Raw genomic sequence first — 19943 nt, 5'->3', positions numbered from 1 at the left:
TAAATAAATATATATATATATATATATACATATACATATTACACTTATTTCCGTAGTTTTCAAAAGATTGTAAAAGATTTGTCATAATAAAAGACGTGAGAAAAAGAATATATATATATATATATATATATTTGTATGTTTGTATATTTCTATATAATAAGAGACAATGTACATGCATAATCGATACATAATCGTATAATGGTGAACAATTAAATGTACGCATCATCGTTTATTCGTTGCGGTTCGAATAGTTTGGAGACTCGCAATCAGTTAGGAATGCATCTATAGAGATGTATTAATTTCATTGACTTTACATGGAAGAAGTCGACGATGTGCCGCGGTCGTCTATCTGCAAAGCTATTACCAAAATTGGCTCCGTAGAATTTGGTTTGTCCGTATAAATGGACCACGTTCTTTCGGTACAATCGAAAATACCTGACGAGCACAGATCGAATCGCTTATCAGTATTACTGTACGTGTAACGTGTGTATGAACGGACACGTTGATAAATTTGCGGGAGTAAAGAAAGAGTAGAGAAACGTACCAGTAGCGATTGTTTTGACGTAGTCATCTTGTTTAATTTCTTGGTAAACCCTGTATTGATCGCCAGTCTGATCGCTTAGAATATCGATGACGTCTTGACGAGATTTCGGGGAAGGATGCTTGCAAATCGCTTCCATTCTGTGAATGCTGCTATCTATGATAAGTCCTTCAACTTCCGGTACTTTTAGTCGGAGATATCTGAAAATGGAATTTGTACGTTCTGAGAAGAAGACGCTGCAAAGAAACAGGTAACGGAGCCGCGGGGAGTAGCGCGTGTCACGAAACGGAAACTTTCAGAAGGAAGCGAAGGAACTAAGTATGCACATATAAGTACATAGTGCGCTCACTTGTTACAGTGGAAAGTGTTTTCTCCGGGATTGACGTTCAGGATATTTAGTTGCGATTGTATCGCATCGTTGTCGCAGGGAGCAACCTCGATATTGTAAAACATTCGGTTCCCTGGTTGCGTTAAAAAAGTCATGTTCACCGAAAACCCTTCAGCCGAGCCAAAGCCATCGTTTTTCAGTATCTGTTGAACTTGATCGTAATCGGTCGCACCCAAAAGTGCACGAGCCAAAAAGTACCTGGCTGCGTAAAGAGATTCGAATTGGTTTGTCTGGTCAAGATCGCGTAGAGCGTGAAGCAGCGAACAAAGAAAGAGGGCAAGTAGGGGCGACGCGACGGGCACATTGTGTCCAGTCGGATGTCGGAGCGAGGATACGTACGCGTTTTACCAGACCTTAAGTTTGCAGCGCTCAAAGTGTTGATGGTATAAACGAGACCGTGATGATTGTAACCCATCGTGTATCCTGGCAAAAATCCGGCGTAACTCAAAGATGTGAATTTTTCCTCCTGGTAACCTGGTTCGAGCAGATGCGCAGAAACCAAGTACCAATGATTTAAAGTTTCGCTCAACGCATCCTCGTTGTGACCTAAGATTTCCTGTTTCGGAGCGTGTAAGATGTCGACAGAAGTATGGGACAAAAGGACGTGCAACAACCGATAGACCGCATGTTTCCATAAACTCGACTATTGTTCATTTTCGTACTTTCGCTTACCTGTCCTGGCTGATTACATGAAACTGTGGAACATCCGATAGGTAAGTCTTTTGTCGGGACTTGCGTTTTCGCCGCGTTCAGCACGATGTCATCCAGATGCATTAGAAATAACTACGAAGATGTACAAGGGAATAGGAAAAGCTTTCTCGTTAAAAATACTTTACTCGTGTTCTGCGAAACTCCAAATGCAAGTTGAACGGTAAGAATTCTAAAAGAAGTTGATCTTCAAGTGAAAGTTGCGATTTACTCGATTTACCTTGTGAAAAGGAACGTTCGCTCCATCGGCCGTTCCTTGGATTTCCCTGAGATAACCCGGAAACTGCTGTTCCACACAGCTAAGAGTTTCTTCGTAAATCTTCTTCCCGGCTTCGGTTTCGTACAGCGGCAAGTACGTTTCATTCAGAGGTCGATATATCTCCACGAAGTTTCTAATTATTCCGGAAAATGTGCGCCCCTGACAGAAAATAGAATCGGCGATCTTTATCGTCCTAAACTCAAAAGCAGCGTTAATACCAATAACGACAACGACAATGACAACGATAACGATAAAGATAGGAATAACAATAGAAATAACAATAGATATATCGATCAAGTTCGATCGTATTCCGAGCCAAGATTCTGACGTGTCGCACGTAAGTCGACGCACATTATTAGAAAAACTACATACATCATTTTACCGAGTTACATACCGCGGCTTGATTCAAATATTATGTAACGGAGAATTCTCGTTGCGCAACGTATTCAATGTCTTGGAAACAAGGTGCGAAAATGATTCGAGTTTTGGACGAGCAATACAGACGCACGCGAATCTCTTGGGGATTTCCCAAGTAAATGTAGAATATGGGGGGGGGGGGGGGTCGGCCGATAATAACCGATCGTAGCAACGAGGTTCGCGACTCGAGGTTGGAAGTCGAAACGTGCGAAACGTTGATTCGGTTCGGGTCGAATTTTCAGATGCGAGTATGCGTTACATGCGTGCAGCAGGTACCTACGTGTCCGCATAACTTTCGCGGTCAGGTTTCAGAGGCTGCGCACCCTATCCACGAATCGCGACTCGGAAGGCAGGTCGGGTACTCGACGGTTAACGAGAACGATTCGAACGATTAATAATGAAATGTCCGAATGTTTGAAAAGGTTTGCTACGCTATCTCGTTCATCGTTTCGGGATAAAATAGAACGACTTCGATTTACACCTGACGGAAATGTTTTCCGCGTTCGTCGTTTCCTCTCGTATCTGCGGGCACAATCGCAATTGCAATTATCCCGCCACCAATTTATATAACTAGTATCTGGTTGCCTAATGAGTTTCTTCTCGTTTCGTTTTGAACGTTTCGTTTGTTAGTTGTCAACGGTGAGGTAAACAGAAGTGCGAGTGGATAGATACACGCGTAGGTACCTACTTGCAGCTACTCGGATACCTATGAACGCGGTACATGTAGACGCGAATCCGATCAAAGAGATTGAATTTTCTTACGATATCGAAACCGATGTCGTAATGAGTGCCTCTTGTGTAAATAACAGGAATCGCTTGCCTCCTTCCAATATCATTTGCCTGGCATCTACTTTCGGAAATAATTTCCTGCGCCGTCATTTCGCGCGCAGAAGTTACCTGTTCCGAACAGTCTGGGTTAGCCAAATAATTCTTCCGTTACGGTTAAAATGTCAATATCGCATATCGGGACGCTATTTGTTCTCTGGTAACGCGTTATCTCTACCCCTTTCCGAGTTTCAGGCGACTTCTCGATCGAGGCGGGTTTCGGTATTTTTCGGTATCGTTAAAAATCGCGTCCCACTGCCTTCTCCCATTCCCCTCCTCGTTCCGACCGATTGCAAGTATACAGAGATAAATTCACGTTAAGAAACACACGAGTTGCCCTCGTTTGACTATCAGTTGCAAGTGGTGGGACGCGATTACGAGTCGCGTAGACTAGTTGATTCGTTTCGTGAATTTTCTGATGTTATCGCTTTCTCGCGACTCTGTTGTCCTCGAAATATATTGATAAATTATTAACCGCGGTAGGCGTCGCGCGAAAATACGAGCGGATAACGGAATTGTAAAGGAATCTTTTCTACGATATTCTATTCCATTCTATCGACGGGGCCCCATTGCGATACACGTAGAAGGGATCTTTGAATAATGCACCACAGATTCGCGTTCGGCAAACATACCTGCACTTGCAACTGTCTTTGCTCTTGAACGTCTCGTAGACTAATCTGCGCTGAAATGAATGTGCGAGTGTGTCTGTTGCTTGAAGAAAGATTGTGGAAATCGAAAATATAGAAATTCGCGACAACGCAAAGGTATTTCAGAGAAACTGTGTGTGTGTGTGTTCGAACGTCGTTCCAACGGCAATGAGCGTTGCACGACTGACGACTTACGATCAGTGTCTCCCGAAGTTACTGTTACGAAGACTGTAAGTCTGTCTAATCTACCTTTTATCGACTTCCATCGATTAGCAGAGCTGTGCGGTATGGATAGTCGAGTCACCTCCAGGGGAAAAAGTATTCCCCGACGCGGCGTTTCGGTTAGGAATGTGTTATGCTGCCAGTACCACTGACATCGCTGCCACCATGTAATCTTGTTCTACAGGCCCTTAACGTTCTTTCTCGACATTTCCTTCCAATTGTGAACCGTAGACCCGCGACTCGGGGGAAATCTTGATTCTTCGAGACGCGTACAGTATATATTATAGTATTACTACAGAATGCGATCTCGCGATATTCGCTCGCGGCAATTTGATCGAAGCAACGTTTCCTTCGTTCATTAGGGAGGAATTGCATTTTAAGGTGGGAAGATTTCATTTCTACGGCACGATATGCGCATTGCCCGTAATCAAGTTGGCTAGAGGATCCGATCTAGAATATAAACGTAACTCTCGTGTGATCGCTCTTTCCTTTTACAGGACAAGTAACAATACTGCGCTCGGGTTTCTATCACGAATGCGTATCGCGTTTAACGCGTCTACCAGGTCTGGATGCTTGCATCGATCGATCATTCGCGTTCAAAGGATCGATCCTTTCTTGCGCTTCCATTAAATTCGAAACGTAAATGCACGATTACCTTCTCGTAATTGTATTGCCGTTCGTGTGTTCCATTAAAGGAAATGTAGTTGCGACCACTCGCATCAACCTAACCGAGTACCCATGAGATACTTATTACGGCGCTTTCCTCTATTTCGCGAGTGTTATACGCGATGTACGTTGTACCTTTTGTTGCACGTAAATTATACGTTCTATCGCGCCTCCTTCTCGTCGATATCAACGCTCACGGAATCCAGAAGAGTCTTAATCTCCAGAAGAAGCGAAAGGTAACCGCAACGGAAACAGAAGAATAGCGTGGCTTGGAGTAAAACTAAAAATCATCCACTGTTTATTCCTCCATTTGCGTCAAACGCGTTAGATACGTTCAATGGAAAGGAAACGTGTTTACGCGATCTATCGACGCAGCGTTTCGTCGAAAATACATTTCTCCGGTAATACAGTTTAATCTCTCGGCAAATTCTGTCCCAAACCTATATTCAACCAAGCGATACATGCAAAGAATACGATCTTTCGTACATTAGAATTTGTAAATAAAATTCGAAAAATAAGACACATCTAGTCGTATCATGATTATGCGCACCAGTGTAAAGAAACCCCGTATACATGGATACAAATACTTTCTATCGCACGACCAGCCATTATTCTGGCTTCCAAATGCCTCTCTTTGTCTTTTCACAGCTATAAAGAGACAAGAGCGATGCATGGTTCCCTTTTTACGGCTTCCCTAGAACCTTCACGGATTGCATCATCATACGTTAGTTATACATAACGCGAACAGTATTAAACGATCAACGACTGTTAACGATAAATAACTTACTCGCATGCATCTTTAACCGATGTTCCTATTTCTGTCGAGTCTTTGGAAGACTGCTGTGTTCGTCTCGATGTCGTTTGATGGGAAAAATAAAAGTGACAAATATATTATTATTTTTTAACAATTTATTAGTATACACCGTAAGTATACGCGCACGGATTCGTGTGTGTCTGCGTGTGTGTGTGTGTGTGTGTGTACGAGTCGTGCGCGCGCGCGCGTGTGCATGAATCGTGTTTGCCGTGTCCGTGTACGAACACGCGCGCCCGTGTGTGTACATATATGTATATACATTTTTGGGAATTGGGTCGCAAAACTTAAAGATACCTTATAGACCACGCATCGTGTAAATTGACGTACGATCATTTTCACTTCTAATCTGTTTGAAACATAGCTACGTCTCGTAGAAACAATGGACATCTTTCTCAACTCTTCTCTTTCTTTACCTCGTTCCTGGTTTCGTCTGTCGCTACTCGCGAAACGCTATCAACGTGTCGCATACACTGAATCAACGTTTTCTCATGGATCCTGATAATAAACAAGAATGAAAATTTCTAACGGTTACAAAAATAATACTCTTGTTACTCGTAGAACGCCTTTTTCCTTCGATCGAAGCAGCACGCGAAACGAAAAGATTGGTAACCTTTCGGTTACGGAAGAATCGCGGTTTTCAATTGCGTAAATTTTCCTTGCTGTTCAACGGATCAATTGTCCAAGGTAGGAAGGAAAAAGGTAAAGAGCGAAAGAAAGGGAGGAGGCTAGGGGAAGCAACGTTCGATATTAATAAATCGGGGTCGACAAAAATGAGTTTTCTAGCATGAATTATGTTCTGGTCAGATTTTCAACGGTCTTTAAGTCTTATTTCGATAATGTGCCATGACAATGGGCAAAGTATCACGACGTTGACTCCACAGAGGCCTGCGTGCAATCAGTAATAACTCAGTCTTATAGAAGAAAGTTAGTCTCCTGAATGTCGATGTGCAACACTGATCGATACAAAAATATCCTGTCGACAAATATCGAGCACTAACTCCTTCCCCGTAGGAACGAAAAGACTGAATTGATTCCGAGAAGATCCAGTTACCCGCCAGATGACTACGATTCTCAACAGGCTGCCGCATGTTTCGCCCTTTGAGCAGCTATTCGTTGACTTCGTCTTAAAGTTCGCGGAGGTGATTCCGTGTCGTTTTCTTCTTCCGAATCAGAATTGTCGAGGGCTGTTTTTCCGGCGTACCGCCAACTGACGATCGCGCCATCCCACTGAAAGGTTCCGAACGTTGGTATACGGGAAATATTTTTAATTTTACGGAATGTTCAATGTATCGTGAACGCGATATTTACAGAAGTTGAAACGATCTCTTGATGAAACGGATGCCAACTGACGTCGCGTACACATCCTTTGTGTCCAACCAGAGTACTGACTATTCGACCCGTTAAAACATCGTATACTGAAATTGCAAAACATTGTACGACCTATCTCTCGTACGAACTCTCGAAAGAACAGCATGCAGAGCTCAAGACACTCGGCAGTTCCGAGAGACTCGATTGATTTCAAGAAAGAACTTACTTATTACACGTCCCGCGGCACATCCTGTATATATGTACCTCTGACCGGTAATCGAGGAAGGGGAAAAGTGACAACGTATCAGCGTCTGAAGAACCGAGTGTCCACGATAGGTCATAATGCTCGTGTCACCTTCCAACATATGCTTCGCTTTATGTACTATGGTTAGAGAATGAACATTGAGTAGAAACGTCAGAGTACGGAAACCAAGTTTGGATAACAACGACAAGCTGATGGCACAGAAAACTGTACATTGTTAAATGAATACTTGCTTCGCTTTGGTACTCGTTGCCATCGGTAATCCCAAGTTTGATTCGCGACAGCTTTGCGTGTATTCAATTCACCGTTGCGATCCGAAAACGCACGTACGTCCCATAGTTTGATCGTTTGATCTTTGCTGTTTGTGATGAGATATCGGCCGTCGCCTCGAGGATCGATGTACGTTATGCCATCCATGTGACCGGCTAAAACTCCCACTGGATGTGGATCCGTTTCATTCAACGTTCTCCTGTCCCACACCTATGTAAGCCGAAAATGGGAGGAAATGAAATGAAATGAAATGAAATGAAATGAAATGAAATGGAAGGAAAGAACAGTATTATAGAAAAATAAATGTAGATGATAAAAATAAACGAACGAGAAAATAGGGAGCAAGGGAGAAGGAAGAAAAAAACAAAGATGGAGCAATGAACGTTGAATTGATGAGGAACGAGGTTAACGATACCTTACAAAGACCGTCGTCACCGGCACTGTATAGAATTTGCGATGTATTGTCGGCAAAAACAACAGCATTTACATCATTGTTATGACCTTCGATCTAGAAGAAAGACAAACGAAGAAAGCTTGATGACACAAGAACGTCCGGTAATGTACGCTTGTACGCCAAGACACACATACGAACCCTAAAGGCACGTTGATGACATTCTCTGTCGTAGACGTAGAGATAACCGTCGTTTGCTCCACCCAGAATTTCTCGGCCGTCGCTAGAAAAGACAAGAGAAAATACGCAAAACCTTCGATCCACCGGACACAGAGACAACGATTCTTGTGCGCACGAGTCTCCGTAAACAGGACACAAATATACTGAAAAGAAAGGTGTTGGAATGTTTTATGGCTATAGAGATCGGTGTATTGTTTTCGTAGAAACGACTTACGACATTCCGACCAACTGGAATAGACGATATAGTTGCCATCGGGACTGAAAGCAGTGTCCAAGATACTCCATCCGACGTCTCTTGCAAGAATCGTCTTGAACTCTAAAAAGTCTCCGTCGTGGGTTCGATAGAGGCGTAGAAATTTATCTACGGTGAACAGAAGGGGTCAGAGAGAAAGCTTAAAGTCGCAGAATAGGGATACTAGGTGGGAGCAGCGTTACCTTGACTGGCAGTTAAAAAGAATCTTCCGTCTTTGGAGTAAGAACCGCAAAACGCTTTAGCACTGTACTTGGCTACTTGGTGCATTTTATTTGGCAAGAAACTACTGCTTATTCTGCATCTTTCTCCGGTACTGAAACCAGGGCCCAGCGCCCTCCTTTGAATCATAGATGTGACAGAAATGTTGCGCTTATCGATATCGCTTACAAATCCACAGGCCTGTTTGGTAGCTAGACTGATTTCGCTTCTCTGAAAGGAAACGGGCAATGTAAAACCACGTCGGCGGAGAATTGTTCCATGTACAGAACATTTAATACGTAGCAACGAACATCTAATCTGGATGTATTTGGATATAAATGTAAATGGGATGTAAATCTCGGAGATTGCGAATTCGCGACGTATTCTTCGTCCGAGTCATCGTGATCCGAGGGTACGATGTGTAGTTGTCCGCTGGAACGGTTGAACGAAAAGAATTAGACGTTTGATTCGCTGGTTTGTTTCGAAGGGAGACGGATGAAGAGATTGGGACGTTTGGATTTGAAAAGTCCCAAGAGAGAAGAGAGATTTTCTGGAGATTCGGCAAACCGTTTGAAACGAACAAACGAACAAACGAATCTGAAGGGAAATTTCCGTGCGGAAAGGAAGCGAGGATTCATCGAAAGATTCGGAAGATTGGACTCTGATTCGAATGATCGCGCAGTTTACGATGAAACGTAGAACGACTATAAATTACGTAGAGAGGTTAGAATTTCTCTCGGTTTCTTTCTCTTTCTCGCACCGAGTGTCTCTCTTTTTCTCTTTCCCATCCCGATTCTTGGAGCATCTCTCTCGCTCTCGGTCGTTCTCTGTCCCTCTGTCTCTCTCTCCATCCATCTCCCTGTTACACATTAACGCGAGCGAACAGATGTACGCACACACAGTGCGAAAAGATCCAGGACGATATTAAATGTTTCGACGACGAGATAACGTTCAACCAACCTGCGTATCAAGTATTGCAAGACAGCGGCCAACCCTCGATCATGTTCGATGTCCATAGTCCGGGAATTAATGCCTCCCATGCAGGGAACAAACGAATCTTATTTACCGTCTAAAAGCAAACAAGGAAAACGTCCAAGGGTTGATGGCGTTAGTGCAGTGACTATGACAGTTGAAACAGACGATGACAGGAACGAGTGAGCGCGTGAGAAGTTACCGACGCGGAGGGGAGAAGAAACTGAATGAAGATACGCTTCTCGCCAGTACGCCGAAACACGTGAAAACTCGTCGTTACGGAAATTCGAATCGAGCGAAATGTTGGCCTTACAGATAGTACTATCTTCCGAATAAACGCTTTGAAACCTTGGACAATAAAAAGAGTGCAGAGATGGTTTCTCGCGTGTTCGTGTGTGTGCACGCGTGTGTCGCGAGGAGGGGAGAAGAGAGATGGCGCGAACACGGCGTACGTAATCGCAGTTTTCAAATCTCGAAATCATCCACGATTTCGAAATTCGACAGACTGGTTGGTTCGAACTGTTTGAAAATGGACGAGCCGAGCAAGCGTTGGGAACGTCGGGTAAATTGAGGAAATTCCGAAAATTTCAAAAACTCACAAACGAAACGTACAGATTAGTGCATTCGAGTTTCGATAAATGGAACAAGTTTCGTCCGATTGATTCGCGTAAATGCACGTGGTACACATGATCGATATTCCACGTTTCGCGTAATTTCTCGCGATTAATCGTGATTAATCGCGATTAATCGCACCTTTTCTCCCGATTTTCCAGATGTCGTTGCAAAACGATTAATCTACGCGTTAGTTTTGCTCGGCAATTTACTCGACTCAATCGATAGTTTGAATATGAGGTTGCGATGGGAGAATATTCCGAGAAAAATGCAACGAGTGGACAGTCTATGTGGGTTTCTACGACGGATAGAAACGAGCCGTTGCAAGGGACCGGTCGCTGCAAAGTCCACGTACAGTACTATCGTGTCGAATTTGATAGCGCGCGTTAGTTTACGAACTGCAGAACGCGGAAGGCAATTCGTAATGATAATTCAAGGTCGAACAATCTGAAATCCACCGCGAACAACGTACGTATCATTGGAAAAATTGTACGTCAGCGTACAAAGTACTCGAATCTCCCGTGCTCCCCGTCTTTCCCTCTTTCACGTTTGTGTCCCATAGCTGTGATCCGTAACCTGAGAATCGCAGCCCATAACCCGAGACACCTGGCAGCTGAACGGCGATCCGTTAGTTTCCGAATTCGAGCTCGTATTCGTACGTATCTCGTTCGAGCGGAGGTGCGCAAGTTTCGGGTAATGGTTCGCAGCCTGGCTCGAGCCAGAATCAGAGTCGGAACGAGAGCTGAAGCCGGGGTCGTGGTCAAAGCCGTAACCGGGAGCGGAGTATGCGCGCATGCGTCGCATTATCACCTGCTCGCAAGTTTCTCGTTTTCGCAAGAAATGACGGGATCGTTGATTCTTGCGACATCGACAGCGTCATTCCCCAGGACGAGAGTAAAGACAAGGAGAGGGTAGAGCGTGCAACAATTGCGCTAAGCTGATCGTCGAGGACAGGATCGGCGGCAACGACGAGGACGACCGCGACACGTCGACGACGTTTACGAACGGAACGAGAGAAAAAGGAAGAACGAGGAAGAGGAAACGCAACGTCCGACGCGTTCGAGACAACCCGAGGGGGTGAACAGACCGAAGCAGGAAAGCGGCAATCGACCAAGGAGGAAAGGACGGGGAAGGAATGGTTGGATCCTGGAGGGAAGGATGACGGCAATTCCATCGCGGTGAGATCGCGACGTCGATCGTATTCGGCTCGTTCCTTTGGATTCCTGGCGGGTTCTCGCGCGGGGCGCGCGTGCTCCGAGTGATCGCGCATCGCGCATATTACCCTTCTTTCGGTTTCTTGGTGCCGCTTCTGCCGTTCTTACGCGAGCTGCACGATTCCCGTTCGCGTCGCAACAGGTGAGCCACTCTCGCGTTCGAATCGACTCGCCGTTTCTTTCGTTTCGATTCGCTCGTTCATCCGCCGCCGCTGTCATCGCCACTGTCATCTGCACTGTCATCTGCACTGTCATCTGCACTGTCATCTGCACTGTCATCTGCACTGTTATCTGCACTGTCATCTGCACTGTCGCCGGAATCGCCCCAGTCCTCGTAACCGCCACGGCCACTGCGGCGAGTTCGCCTCTTCCGTTAGTCTCCGGTTTCTGGGTCGACGTACGTATGTGCGACGTAACGTTGAACGTTCCAGGCCCGTGGTCGGATTCGTTTTCTCTTTACAGTCGACGTCGACTCCTCCAGACGCGGGCTAAACTCGGATCGATTAAGGCTGGATTAAATCGTAATCGACCCCGACTCCCGTTATCCTTGGTTCTCCTCGTCGTCGAGGAACGTTCCATCCGCGATCGATCGTACCTCGAGGATTGATTTTGCCATTGAACGCGCGCTCCCTTGGATTGCTCGGTTTTCCCGTGAAATCATAGTCGACGCGACTACGAAAGCTGATCGGTTCGTCTTTTGAAATCGTGTTCGATCGAACGTTGCCGACGCACGGAGATTCGGTGCAAGTTCCGTTGAAACAGAGGGAAGCGGTTCGGACGCGAGAGATCGACAACCGCCGATCAATAGCGAATCCGTGCACGCGGTACAGGGTCAGATTTCTTTTCGTCCACCGTCGATGATATCGTTTTCACAGTTGCACGCTATTAATGATTGTTCAAGCTATAGGAGTAGCAAAGAGCGCGAGAGCGAGTCGTCTGATGAACCTCGAGGCTCGAAGAATCTGAGGATCGAAGGAAAACACAGTTTGCCGAGTCATGTTCGCCAAGTCGAGGGCTAGTGGTTCGACGCCGAGCGTTCTCCTTCCGGATCCTCTGCAGAATTTGTACGACGTGGGGAAGCAGTCGGCCACTGCGGGTCCCGAAAACGCTTGGCGCATATACGATGGATACGCGAAAGCGGATAGAAAGGTGACCGAAAACGAGCCTGTCGCTAGAATTCCATTACCCCGTGGCAGCATTCACGAGCGAAATGCATTTCAGGAAGTCTCGATATTTCTGTTCGACAAGAGGTCGGTCGAGAAACTTTACAAGCGCAAGCGGAAAGAGATGGTTACGGATATACTACGGAAAGCTGCGCAAAAGATGGAACGGTTCTCTCATCCGAAACTACTTCAGGTGAAGATTCGATCGTGTTGTTGCATTGCTGTTCACTGTAGAACTCGTCGCTCGTTGTTGCTCGACAGGCGTACAAAGTCGAAGAATGCGCGGACAGTCTGGCGTTCGCTTCGGAACCTGTTCTCGCCAGCCTCGCGAACGTTCTGGCTTATCAGGAGCAGCGGGCAAGCAATCTCGACCAATCGTCGAGCAATGTAACGAAACACGGTACTTCGGCTACCGGACATCGTACGACTTTCGCGAAGGAATACGAGTTGCTCGATTTTGAGATCAAATACGGACTGTTGCAGGTGAGAAAGGCCGAACGCGCTGAAAAAATCGGCGTTTACATAATTCTTTGTTTACGCGTGACAGATCACCGAAGCTCTGCTGTTTCTTCACGGGACCGGCAAAGTTCTTCATAGAAACGTTTGCCCCGCTAGTATTATAATTACGAAGAGGGGCACATGGAAGCTATCTGGACTGGAGTTTATCGGTAAGTTGCGCGCTGTCGTTGTTGCCTTTGCCACTCTGGTTGCTGTTGTTGCTATTTCTTTTGTTCTCGTTCTAGCTCTCGCTCTCTTTGCCTCTCTCTCTCTCTCTCTCTCTCTCTCTCTCTCTCTCTCTCTCTCTCTCTCTCTCTCTCTCTCTCTCTCTCTCTCTCTCTCTCTCTCTCTCTCTCTCTCTCTCTCTCTCTCTCTCTCTCTCTCTCTCTCTCTCTCTCTCTCTCTCTCTCGTTCTAGCTCTCGCTCTCGCTCTCGCTCTTGTCGAGATATCGATGTTGACGTTGCGTTGATATTACGGTTATTGTTACCGTTTTATCGGCCCATTCGATCGATCCGTTTTAACGTCTGGTTTGTTTCCCTATAGTAGAGAATGCCAATGACATGCCAATGTCTGTACAACCGTGGACGAAACATGCGCCGAAAATGACACAGCCTAATCTCGATTATATCGGTAAGAATACCAATCTGCTGGCAGCCACTTCAGTGTTGAATTTTATTCTCCATCTGTTCCTTAATTTGTACGTATTTGAACCGTGACGTGTAACGTTGCGATCCTAGCTCCAGAAATACAACAAAAGAAACAGGGAAGCTTCTACAGCGACATGTACAGCTTCGGCATGACTATTTGCGCGATTTTCAATCAAGGTCGACCACTGATTCAAGCGAATCACAGTTGCTCCGAATACCTCAAGCAAATAGAGAACGTGAGTGATATCACGGGTTTACTTTCGTCGACTTTCCTAAGAAATTCTTCCTACTCGACACGCGTGTTCTCTTTCCAAGCCTCCTCTTTTCTCTTTCGCTATCGAACGCGATCATCTCCATGACCGTGACGACACCGCGTCCTTCGAAACTGGCATTTTTCATTCTGTTGTTGCACCGCAGCTTCAGAAACAAGTCGACGTGATGTTGCCTTTGATTCCACTTCCGCTTCGAGAAGCTGTTAGTCGTCTGTTGCACAACGACCCGGCACAAAGACCGACCGTTCAAATTCTCTTGCTGATGAAATATTTTCAGTACGTAATGGTAATCAACCTATCCTATCTGTTCGATGCGTCCAATTTATTAGAAGCATCCGTTATTGTTCGAGAGAGCGATCTTCCATCGAGACTCGCCGCCTTTTCAGAGATCCGCCGGTCTATGGACTTCAATTCTTGGACGTGAGCAAAATGAAAAACGTGCTGCAGAGGGAGCATTTTTACACGACTACTCTCAAAGGAATATTGCCGTATATACCAAAGGTAATTGCTCGTTGCCAACTAATACCTTGTTGCGTTGACTAATACCTGCCAACTAATAAGCAATTTTCCATTCGTAGAAGCTGTGGTATCAACACATTTGGACTTACCTGGAAACTGAACTAGAAAGTCAGGAAGTTCAGTCAGCTGTTCTACAGCCAGTGCTCTATATCGTAGAAAAGAGTACGCAAGAGGAATACAATTGTATCGTATTCCCCGCATTGAGGTATGTATCGTGTAGCACGTATGTACATATAGGAATTCCTTCCTCTATTCTCTGTCCGCAGCAGTCGAACTCGACCACGTTACAGATATCGTATCGTATCGTTTCCGCAGGACACTTTTCGCAAATCGCAAGTCGGTCCAAGGAACGGTCACGCTGTTGGAGAATTTACATCTAATACTAGAGAAGACACCACGGGAGTACAGGGAGAAAGAAGTGCTTCGTTTTCTTTACGAATCTTTTGAAAATTCCACTACTCAGGTACAGGTGGGTAGCGCGAAACAATTCGAAAAGCACAAATACGGACGTACCAACCGCGCGAACGAAGGCGGAGGAAAGGAGGTATGGGAAAAATAATTGGCTACATTTGCTAATTGGGAACACTTTCACTCGTAGACGGCGGCGTTCGTAGCCGTGGCGAACGTGACCGAGTACATCGAAGACGACGAGGCCGTTCGAAATATCATATTTCCAAAGTTGTTTCAAGCGTTTGAACAAAATTCGGTTGACCCGCGAGTGCTGATGAACGTGATTCCTTGCATTCTGAACCGGCTAGAGAAGCAGGAAATTGTCGATTTAATCCTTCCGTTGTTGTACAACGCGAACCTTCAGGAGCCGGAGGTTATTTTTAGGGTTGTAAGTAAGTATACATAGATATTATTATACATGCGCCCTTTTATTACACTGCGTCGCTCTTACTGACTCGAGCCGATACCAGAAATTTATAGATTAATGTTGACCGATAAAAAGTATGGGCTGACGGCGAACTGGATGGCAACTCGAGCAATGCCCTCCTTGCTACCTCAAACGGTCAATTCAGCTTTAAACCTCGAGCAATTTGAACTACTTCACAAAGTTTTGCAAGACATGCTCAGTCACATCGAGAGGTAACGGTCATCATTTCGTCTCGTCTACAGTCGAGAGAATCCATTTCCACCGGTTTCCGCTTCTTTTTCTCCTCGTTTTAAACCTCCAGGACTCAGCGGAATCAGTTGTCGTTGGACAACCTGTCTCTGTCCAGTCCGGAAAGACATTGGAGTTTACGACATCAATACAGCACGAATAATATGCATGCCCCGACGTTCAATATACCGAATCTCCGAATCGAACAGAGAAAGACGTCCTCCGCTGAAGACATGGCTAGGAAAACGAGCATAGGTAAGAATCCCGCGATCGCGCTCGGATCCGTGACCCTTCGTTCGTAATCCGTAATCGTGGGATTTGTTTGTTGTCAACGATGTTCAGGTTCGATATCGATGACAAGGTCGGCAGAAAACATGACAAGAAAAAATTCGATGGCCGGTAAGCGGTGAAAGATTGAAATGAAAACGATTCGAAGGTAAAACTCCATTAATTGCGCATTAAATCTGTCAGCTGTGTTGGGTTGGTTCTCGCCGTCGTCGAAGAACGACAACAACTTCCTCAGGGTGGCGAATGCCTTTTCGAGTCGACGTTCATCGGATATTACTCTAATGGCACCAAAGATACGCGTGGTGCAGTCCTGCGTGAGTTCGCCAGGTGGGACACCCGGTGGTGGATTACCATTTCGACGGCACTCGAGTACTGGTTCGCAAGACAAGCGCGAATCCAGCATCAATTTGTCACCTCCCACGGTATCGCACCTTTTACTTTTCTGTTGGCATGCCGATTTTCCATAGAAAATGTAGGATACGATATCCAAGATATACGATACGCGTAACGTAGGCGGAGATTGCTATCAATGGCAAAAGATACCAAGGTAGGTAATAGGATACGGAGGTGCCGTACTCGCGGTATGCGAGTATGCTCGCGGTAGTGGGTCGTTGGTAACGATAAGAAACAAGTAACGTGGCGAGCAACGGAGGAAATTGTGCAAGTTTTGTTTGCGTTCGATAGGGAGGTATGCCGATTACCAGTAGCAGCGTCCCACACTTGTGGAGCTCGAGCATGAACAGTATACGCGGCTCGAGACGTCCGTCGGTTTCGTCGACGTCGCCCCAACAGGGTACCGGACTGCTGCAGCAGGTTGGGTCCAGCATGGTAAGACAACAACTCCCCATCTGCCTGAACCTCAATGGACCACCACCACTACCACCACCACCACAACCACCAACACTCTCTCCATTACTCCAGCTATCGGGACAGCTTTCCCACTGACCCTTCGTTACAGTGTAAGGATACTCAGTAGCTTATCCGTCGTCGCAACGGCTCTCGTTTTTTCTATTTGGCACAACGCGTACCTACTAGCGATAGAGCGGTCGTGACTCAACAACCGTGTATTCGGAGGCGTCGGCGACGAATATTGGCTATCCGAATAGCGTCTAGCTGTCCAGCATGGTAATACCGTGTGTACGGTTGGAACGAGTCTCGCTGCTGTAAAACTTACCCGGCCATTATTCGTCGCCTTCTACCTTTTACCTCATCTTTCCTATTTAGTTGCGATCTTGTCGCTTGATTCTCCTGAAACTCGCTTCTCTCTCTACCTTGTTTCGATTACTGCGTTTCCCGTTTCCTTCGTGCGGACTTGACTCTCGAAACTCGGGTCGTGCCGCGTGCTTGTGTCACAGTGAACACCACTTGTTTCCGATTATTCGAGAAAAAGTGTATAATAGCTTTGTCGTCTCGACAACGAGAGGCACGTTGCGCGATTTCGCGTGTTTAGCCAACAATTCCAGTTTAGGACCCATCTCAGGTCCATCGTGGATAGTTGCTTAGTAGACTCGTACTGCGCAAAACAAATATACGTATGCGTTTGTTGTGCATGCTCGGTGCTTTTGCGATAGTTTGTTTTCGAAATTGTCAATTCCGGCCCCTCCCCGCTCTTCTATCTGTTTCCATCTCTCTGTTTATTCCTCCTGGTTTCCGACTTGGTTTCCGACTGTTCCCAATATTCTCGTTCATTTGCCTAGACGTGTAATTACGCTTTGCGACTAGTTTTGCTATTCGATCATTTCCCGAATGGACCAACCAATCGATACAGTGCTCGAATCTGACGATATTAGTTGTACATTCAGAGACGTCTTTCCGTCTGCGAACAGAGATGGGAAACGTGCTCGCATCGATCGATAGGTTGGTCGGGGATAGTTTCGTATCGACTCGGAAGAATCCTAATTGTCCTAATTGTCGGTTTTCTGTTCCATTGCAGTACCAGTTCCTCAGTAGACAGTTTGACGCAGGAACTGTAACAACGAGACGCTGAATCGTCCAACGTGTATCGAAGCAACGAGCGATCGTTGAGACAAGGTTACGAGGTAATCGATCGCACAATCAAGAAAGTCACATTAATGTTTTATGGATCGGATTGCGAGAAAGCGGAAATCGGTGTTGCATATTTCATTCGATGAATTGTAATGTGCCCCGGCAACTCGTTTTTATTTCAGGGCCTAAAATCTAATCGATAAGAATTTCTCTTTTCTCGCTGTGAAACGAAAGATTTCAACAACTTACCACTGCTCGCGTACCGTGTGTCGTGGCTTTCGTTTAGTAAACGTTCGAATGCGCTCCACGCGCATATAGAATACTTTACGTTCGTCCAATGTTTCCAATGCACAAGTACAGTGTTGAAAGTATCATTATATTTCGTGTTTCGATCGTGTATACCACTGTGTGTACCCGCAAGTATCGATAGCCTCCGTAGAGGCAGAAGAATTTTCTCTTTCTCCGTGACTCTCTTTCTCTTTTCATTCAAACTAGAATAGAATATTCGGGATGTCAAGATTCTATGTCAATTGTAGCACTATCAATTTTCTGGTAGATTTTTGTAAAAGTGATTTCGCGTTACCACGAAATTACACGAAATTACACGAAATTACACGAAATTACACGAAATTACACGCAAGTTCGTCTAATCTCGAAGATCGCGACAAGTTTGTCGGCGCAGAAGCAATGTTACGAATACGATACCCACGCGCAGCCTGGGTAAAAAAGAATGGGCACCGCGAGTCTGCGATGGTGCGAAACGTAAGGTATTTCTGGGATTGGGGGGTGCAAATGTATCGATACATATCAAAGGGCGCAATTATTTGCGCGGTAGCCTAACGAAATTTAGAGATCTCGGTGGTCGCATTTCAAAGTACCAAAGTGTCAATCGGTCGTGCTTCAAAATATTATTCCGCCCTCGATAAACGTAATTTGATTCGATATTTAATATTCGCTACTCGATAGTAGTCGTTTGTACGATGTCCATACGATGCGTGCGAGAATACTGGTATTACCTCGTTCGAAGCGCAAGTACGCGCTGGAAAAGAAGACGACCGTACTTGACGTTTCGAAAACGGAAAACGAGAAATAGGAGAAAAACGAGAAAACTAGAAAAAAACAGAAAAACAGAAAAATTGGGAAAACGGATGAAGGGGGAGGACGAGTAGAAACGAGAATTTTCAGAGTACGCGAACCTAACAAGTCAAGTGTCCTTAAGGTTTGCGCGGAACGGTCCGGCATGACCAAAATTAGATACCGAATCACGGACAACTCTGAACAATCTTGGTTAGGTATTGCAAAATCTTGGACAATCTTGGACAATCACGGATAATCGTCGACAATCATTTTCGAGCTTCACGAGTCGTTAGGCAAAGTCTTATTCGATTCGAATGGAAGCATCGGTAGAGAGACTCGTGAGATTTAACGCGTATTCGTACGTTAAGAAATATTGAAAGCAAATGTCGAAGCGTCGATAGGTCAGTTGCAGTCGAACCGATCGACTCCTAGATCCGCGTTGTCGGCGTGTTTTGCGCGCGTTTAATGCTTGTCATTTACGATCGGGAAATAACAATCGTTCTCTCGAAGCGTCGATTCTTGAACGCGTACCTGCTAGATGATCATTCGTAGGAGGCGTAGTCCTCGGTAATTCTCCAAACACTCGAGTCTAATGATTTCGAAAACTTTTCGTTTTCCTCGACGGCCGTACACTTGCTATCGAACTCGTGTAGCGGATAACGTAACGAGCGCGGTCAGGACTGCGGCAACGTCGTTGCATCGTTGCAACGGTTCTCGCGAGAGCAAACCGTTTCGTCGAGCGTTCCGACCGGTCGGCCGATCATTCGTACATTACATACATATGTTGAACGTGCATGGTTAGTTTTCTTCGTGTTACTAGAAGAAACGTGTTTACAAGATGGTCGCCGACATGGTCGCTTGTCGTCGTTGTTCTATTCTACACTAGAATTCTTCTAGACGAGTCGTCCACGTATCAAGTGCATCGTTCGATCTCGATGTCTCGTCGAAAATATGTGTTGACGAGGAACAAATCCAATTTCATGTTTCCCGTAAGATTATCGACGCGTAGACAACACGCGATCTATCCTTTTTTCCGACTCGTTCGATCATTGTTCAATATTATCGACATGAATGTATTTTTCCTGTATTTCTTTCGAAAGAATACTATATACAATAAAGAGAAACGGCGTGTCGAGTCTGTCTGTTCTGGTGTGCGTTTCATTCGACCTTTAATAACGTT

At 45.5% G+C, this 19943-nt stretch overlaps 3 protein-coding genes across 15 annotated transcripts; 1 reads left to right on the top strand and 2 right to left on the bottom strand.

Moving 5' to 3' along the window:
• Positions 1-270: 270 nt before the first annotated feature.
• On the bottom strand, positions 271-4000 carry tan (C45 family peptidase tan). The gene is made up of 8 exons (XM_031972228.2): positions 3771-4000; positions 3076-3210; positions 1858-2055; positions 1602-1712; positions 1269-1485; positions 891-1131; positions 545-741; positions 271-435 (listed from the first exon to the last, which is right to left on the bottom strand). Exons 2-8 carry the CDS (start codon positions 3190-3192, stop codon positions 311-313), a joined length of 1206 nt encoding a protein of 401 aa, XP_031828088.1. The 5' UTR covers positions 3193-3210; positions 3771-4000; the 3' UTR covers positions 271-310.
• Positions 4001-4108: 108 nt separating this feature from the next.
• bma (SCY1-like protein bma) lies at positions 4109-19901 on the top strand. Of its 12 annotated transcripts, none has more exons than XM_076374100.1 (19): positions 9703-9829; positions 10155-11349; positions 12109-12356; positions 12429-12563; positions 12632-12853; positions 12918-13038; positions 13413-13499; positions 13607-13752; positions 13934-14064; positions 14175-14289; positions 14367-14512; positions 14623-14776; positions 14906-15149; positions 15228-15396; positions 15486-15667; positions 15755-15811; positions 15884-16122; positions 16385-16659; positions 17634-19901. In XM_076374100.1, the coding sequence occupies exons 3-18, from the start codon at positions 12204-12206 to the stop codon at positions 16643-16645; spliced, it is 2562 nt and encodes an 853-aa protein (XP_076230215.1). In that variant the 5' UTR covers positions 9703-9829; positions 10155-11349; positions 12109-12203; the 3' UTR covers positions 16646-16659; positions 17634-19901. The 12 variants fall into 12 exon arrangements, 11 of the variants coding, with proteins under 11 accessions (XP_076230221.1, XP_076230215.1, XP_076230216.1 ...); XM_076374101.1 differs by lacking the exon at positions 9703-9829 and having other exon boundaries at positions 9901-10461; positions 10556-11349; XM_076374106.1 differs by lacking the exons at positions 9703-9829; positions 10155-11349 and adding an exon at positions 4109-4909.
• LOC116425060 (DDB1- and CUL4-associated factor 11) lies at positions 6259-9521 on the bottom strand. Of its 2 annotated transcripts, XM_031972257.2 has the most exons (10): positions 9370-9521; positions 8721-8841; positions 8394-8640; positions 8173-8319; positions 7920-8101; positions 7743-7835; positions 7291-7537; positions 7022-7177; positions 6796-6902; positions 6259-6714 (listed from the first exon to the last, which is right to left on the bottom strand). In XM_031972257.2, the coding sequence occupies exons 1-10, from the start codon at positions 9447-9449 to the stop codon at positions 6559-6561; spliced, it is 1536 nt and encodes a 511-aa protein (XP_031828117.1). In that variant the 5' UTR covers positions 9450-9521; the 3' UTR covers positions 6259-6558. The 2 variants fall into 2 exon arrangements, with proteins under 2 accessions (XP_031828117.1, XP_031828118.1); XM_031972258.2 differs by lacking the exon at positions 8721-8841 and having other exon boundaries at positions 9370-9520.
• Positions 19902-19943: the final 42 nt, after the last annotated feature.

This window comes from Nomia melanderi, unplaced genomic scaffold (genome assembly GCF_051020985.1).
Source record: "Nomia melanderi isolate GNS246 unplaced genomic scaffold, iyNomMela1 scaffold0115, whole genome shotgun sequence".
NCBI classification, from domain to species: Eukaryota; Metazoa; Arthropoda; class Insecta; order Hymenoptera; family Halictidae; genus Nomia; species Nomia melanderi.
Note: the sequence above shows the minus strand (reverse complement) of the source record. Positions and strands in the feature narration are given on the sequence as shown.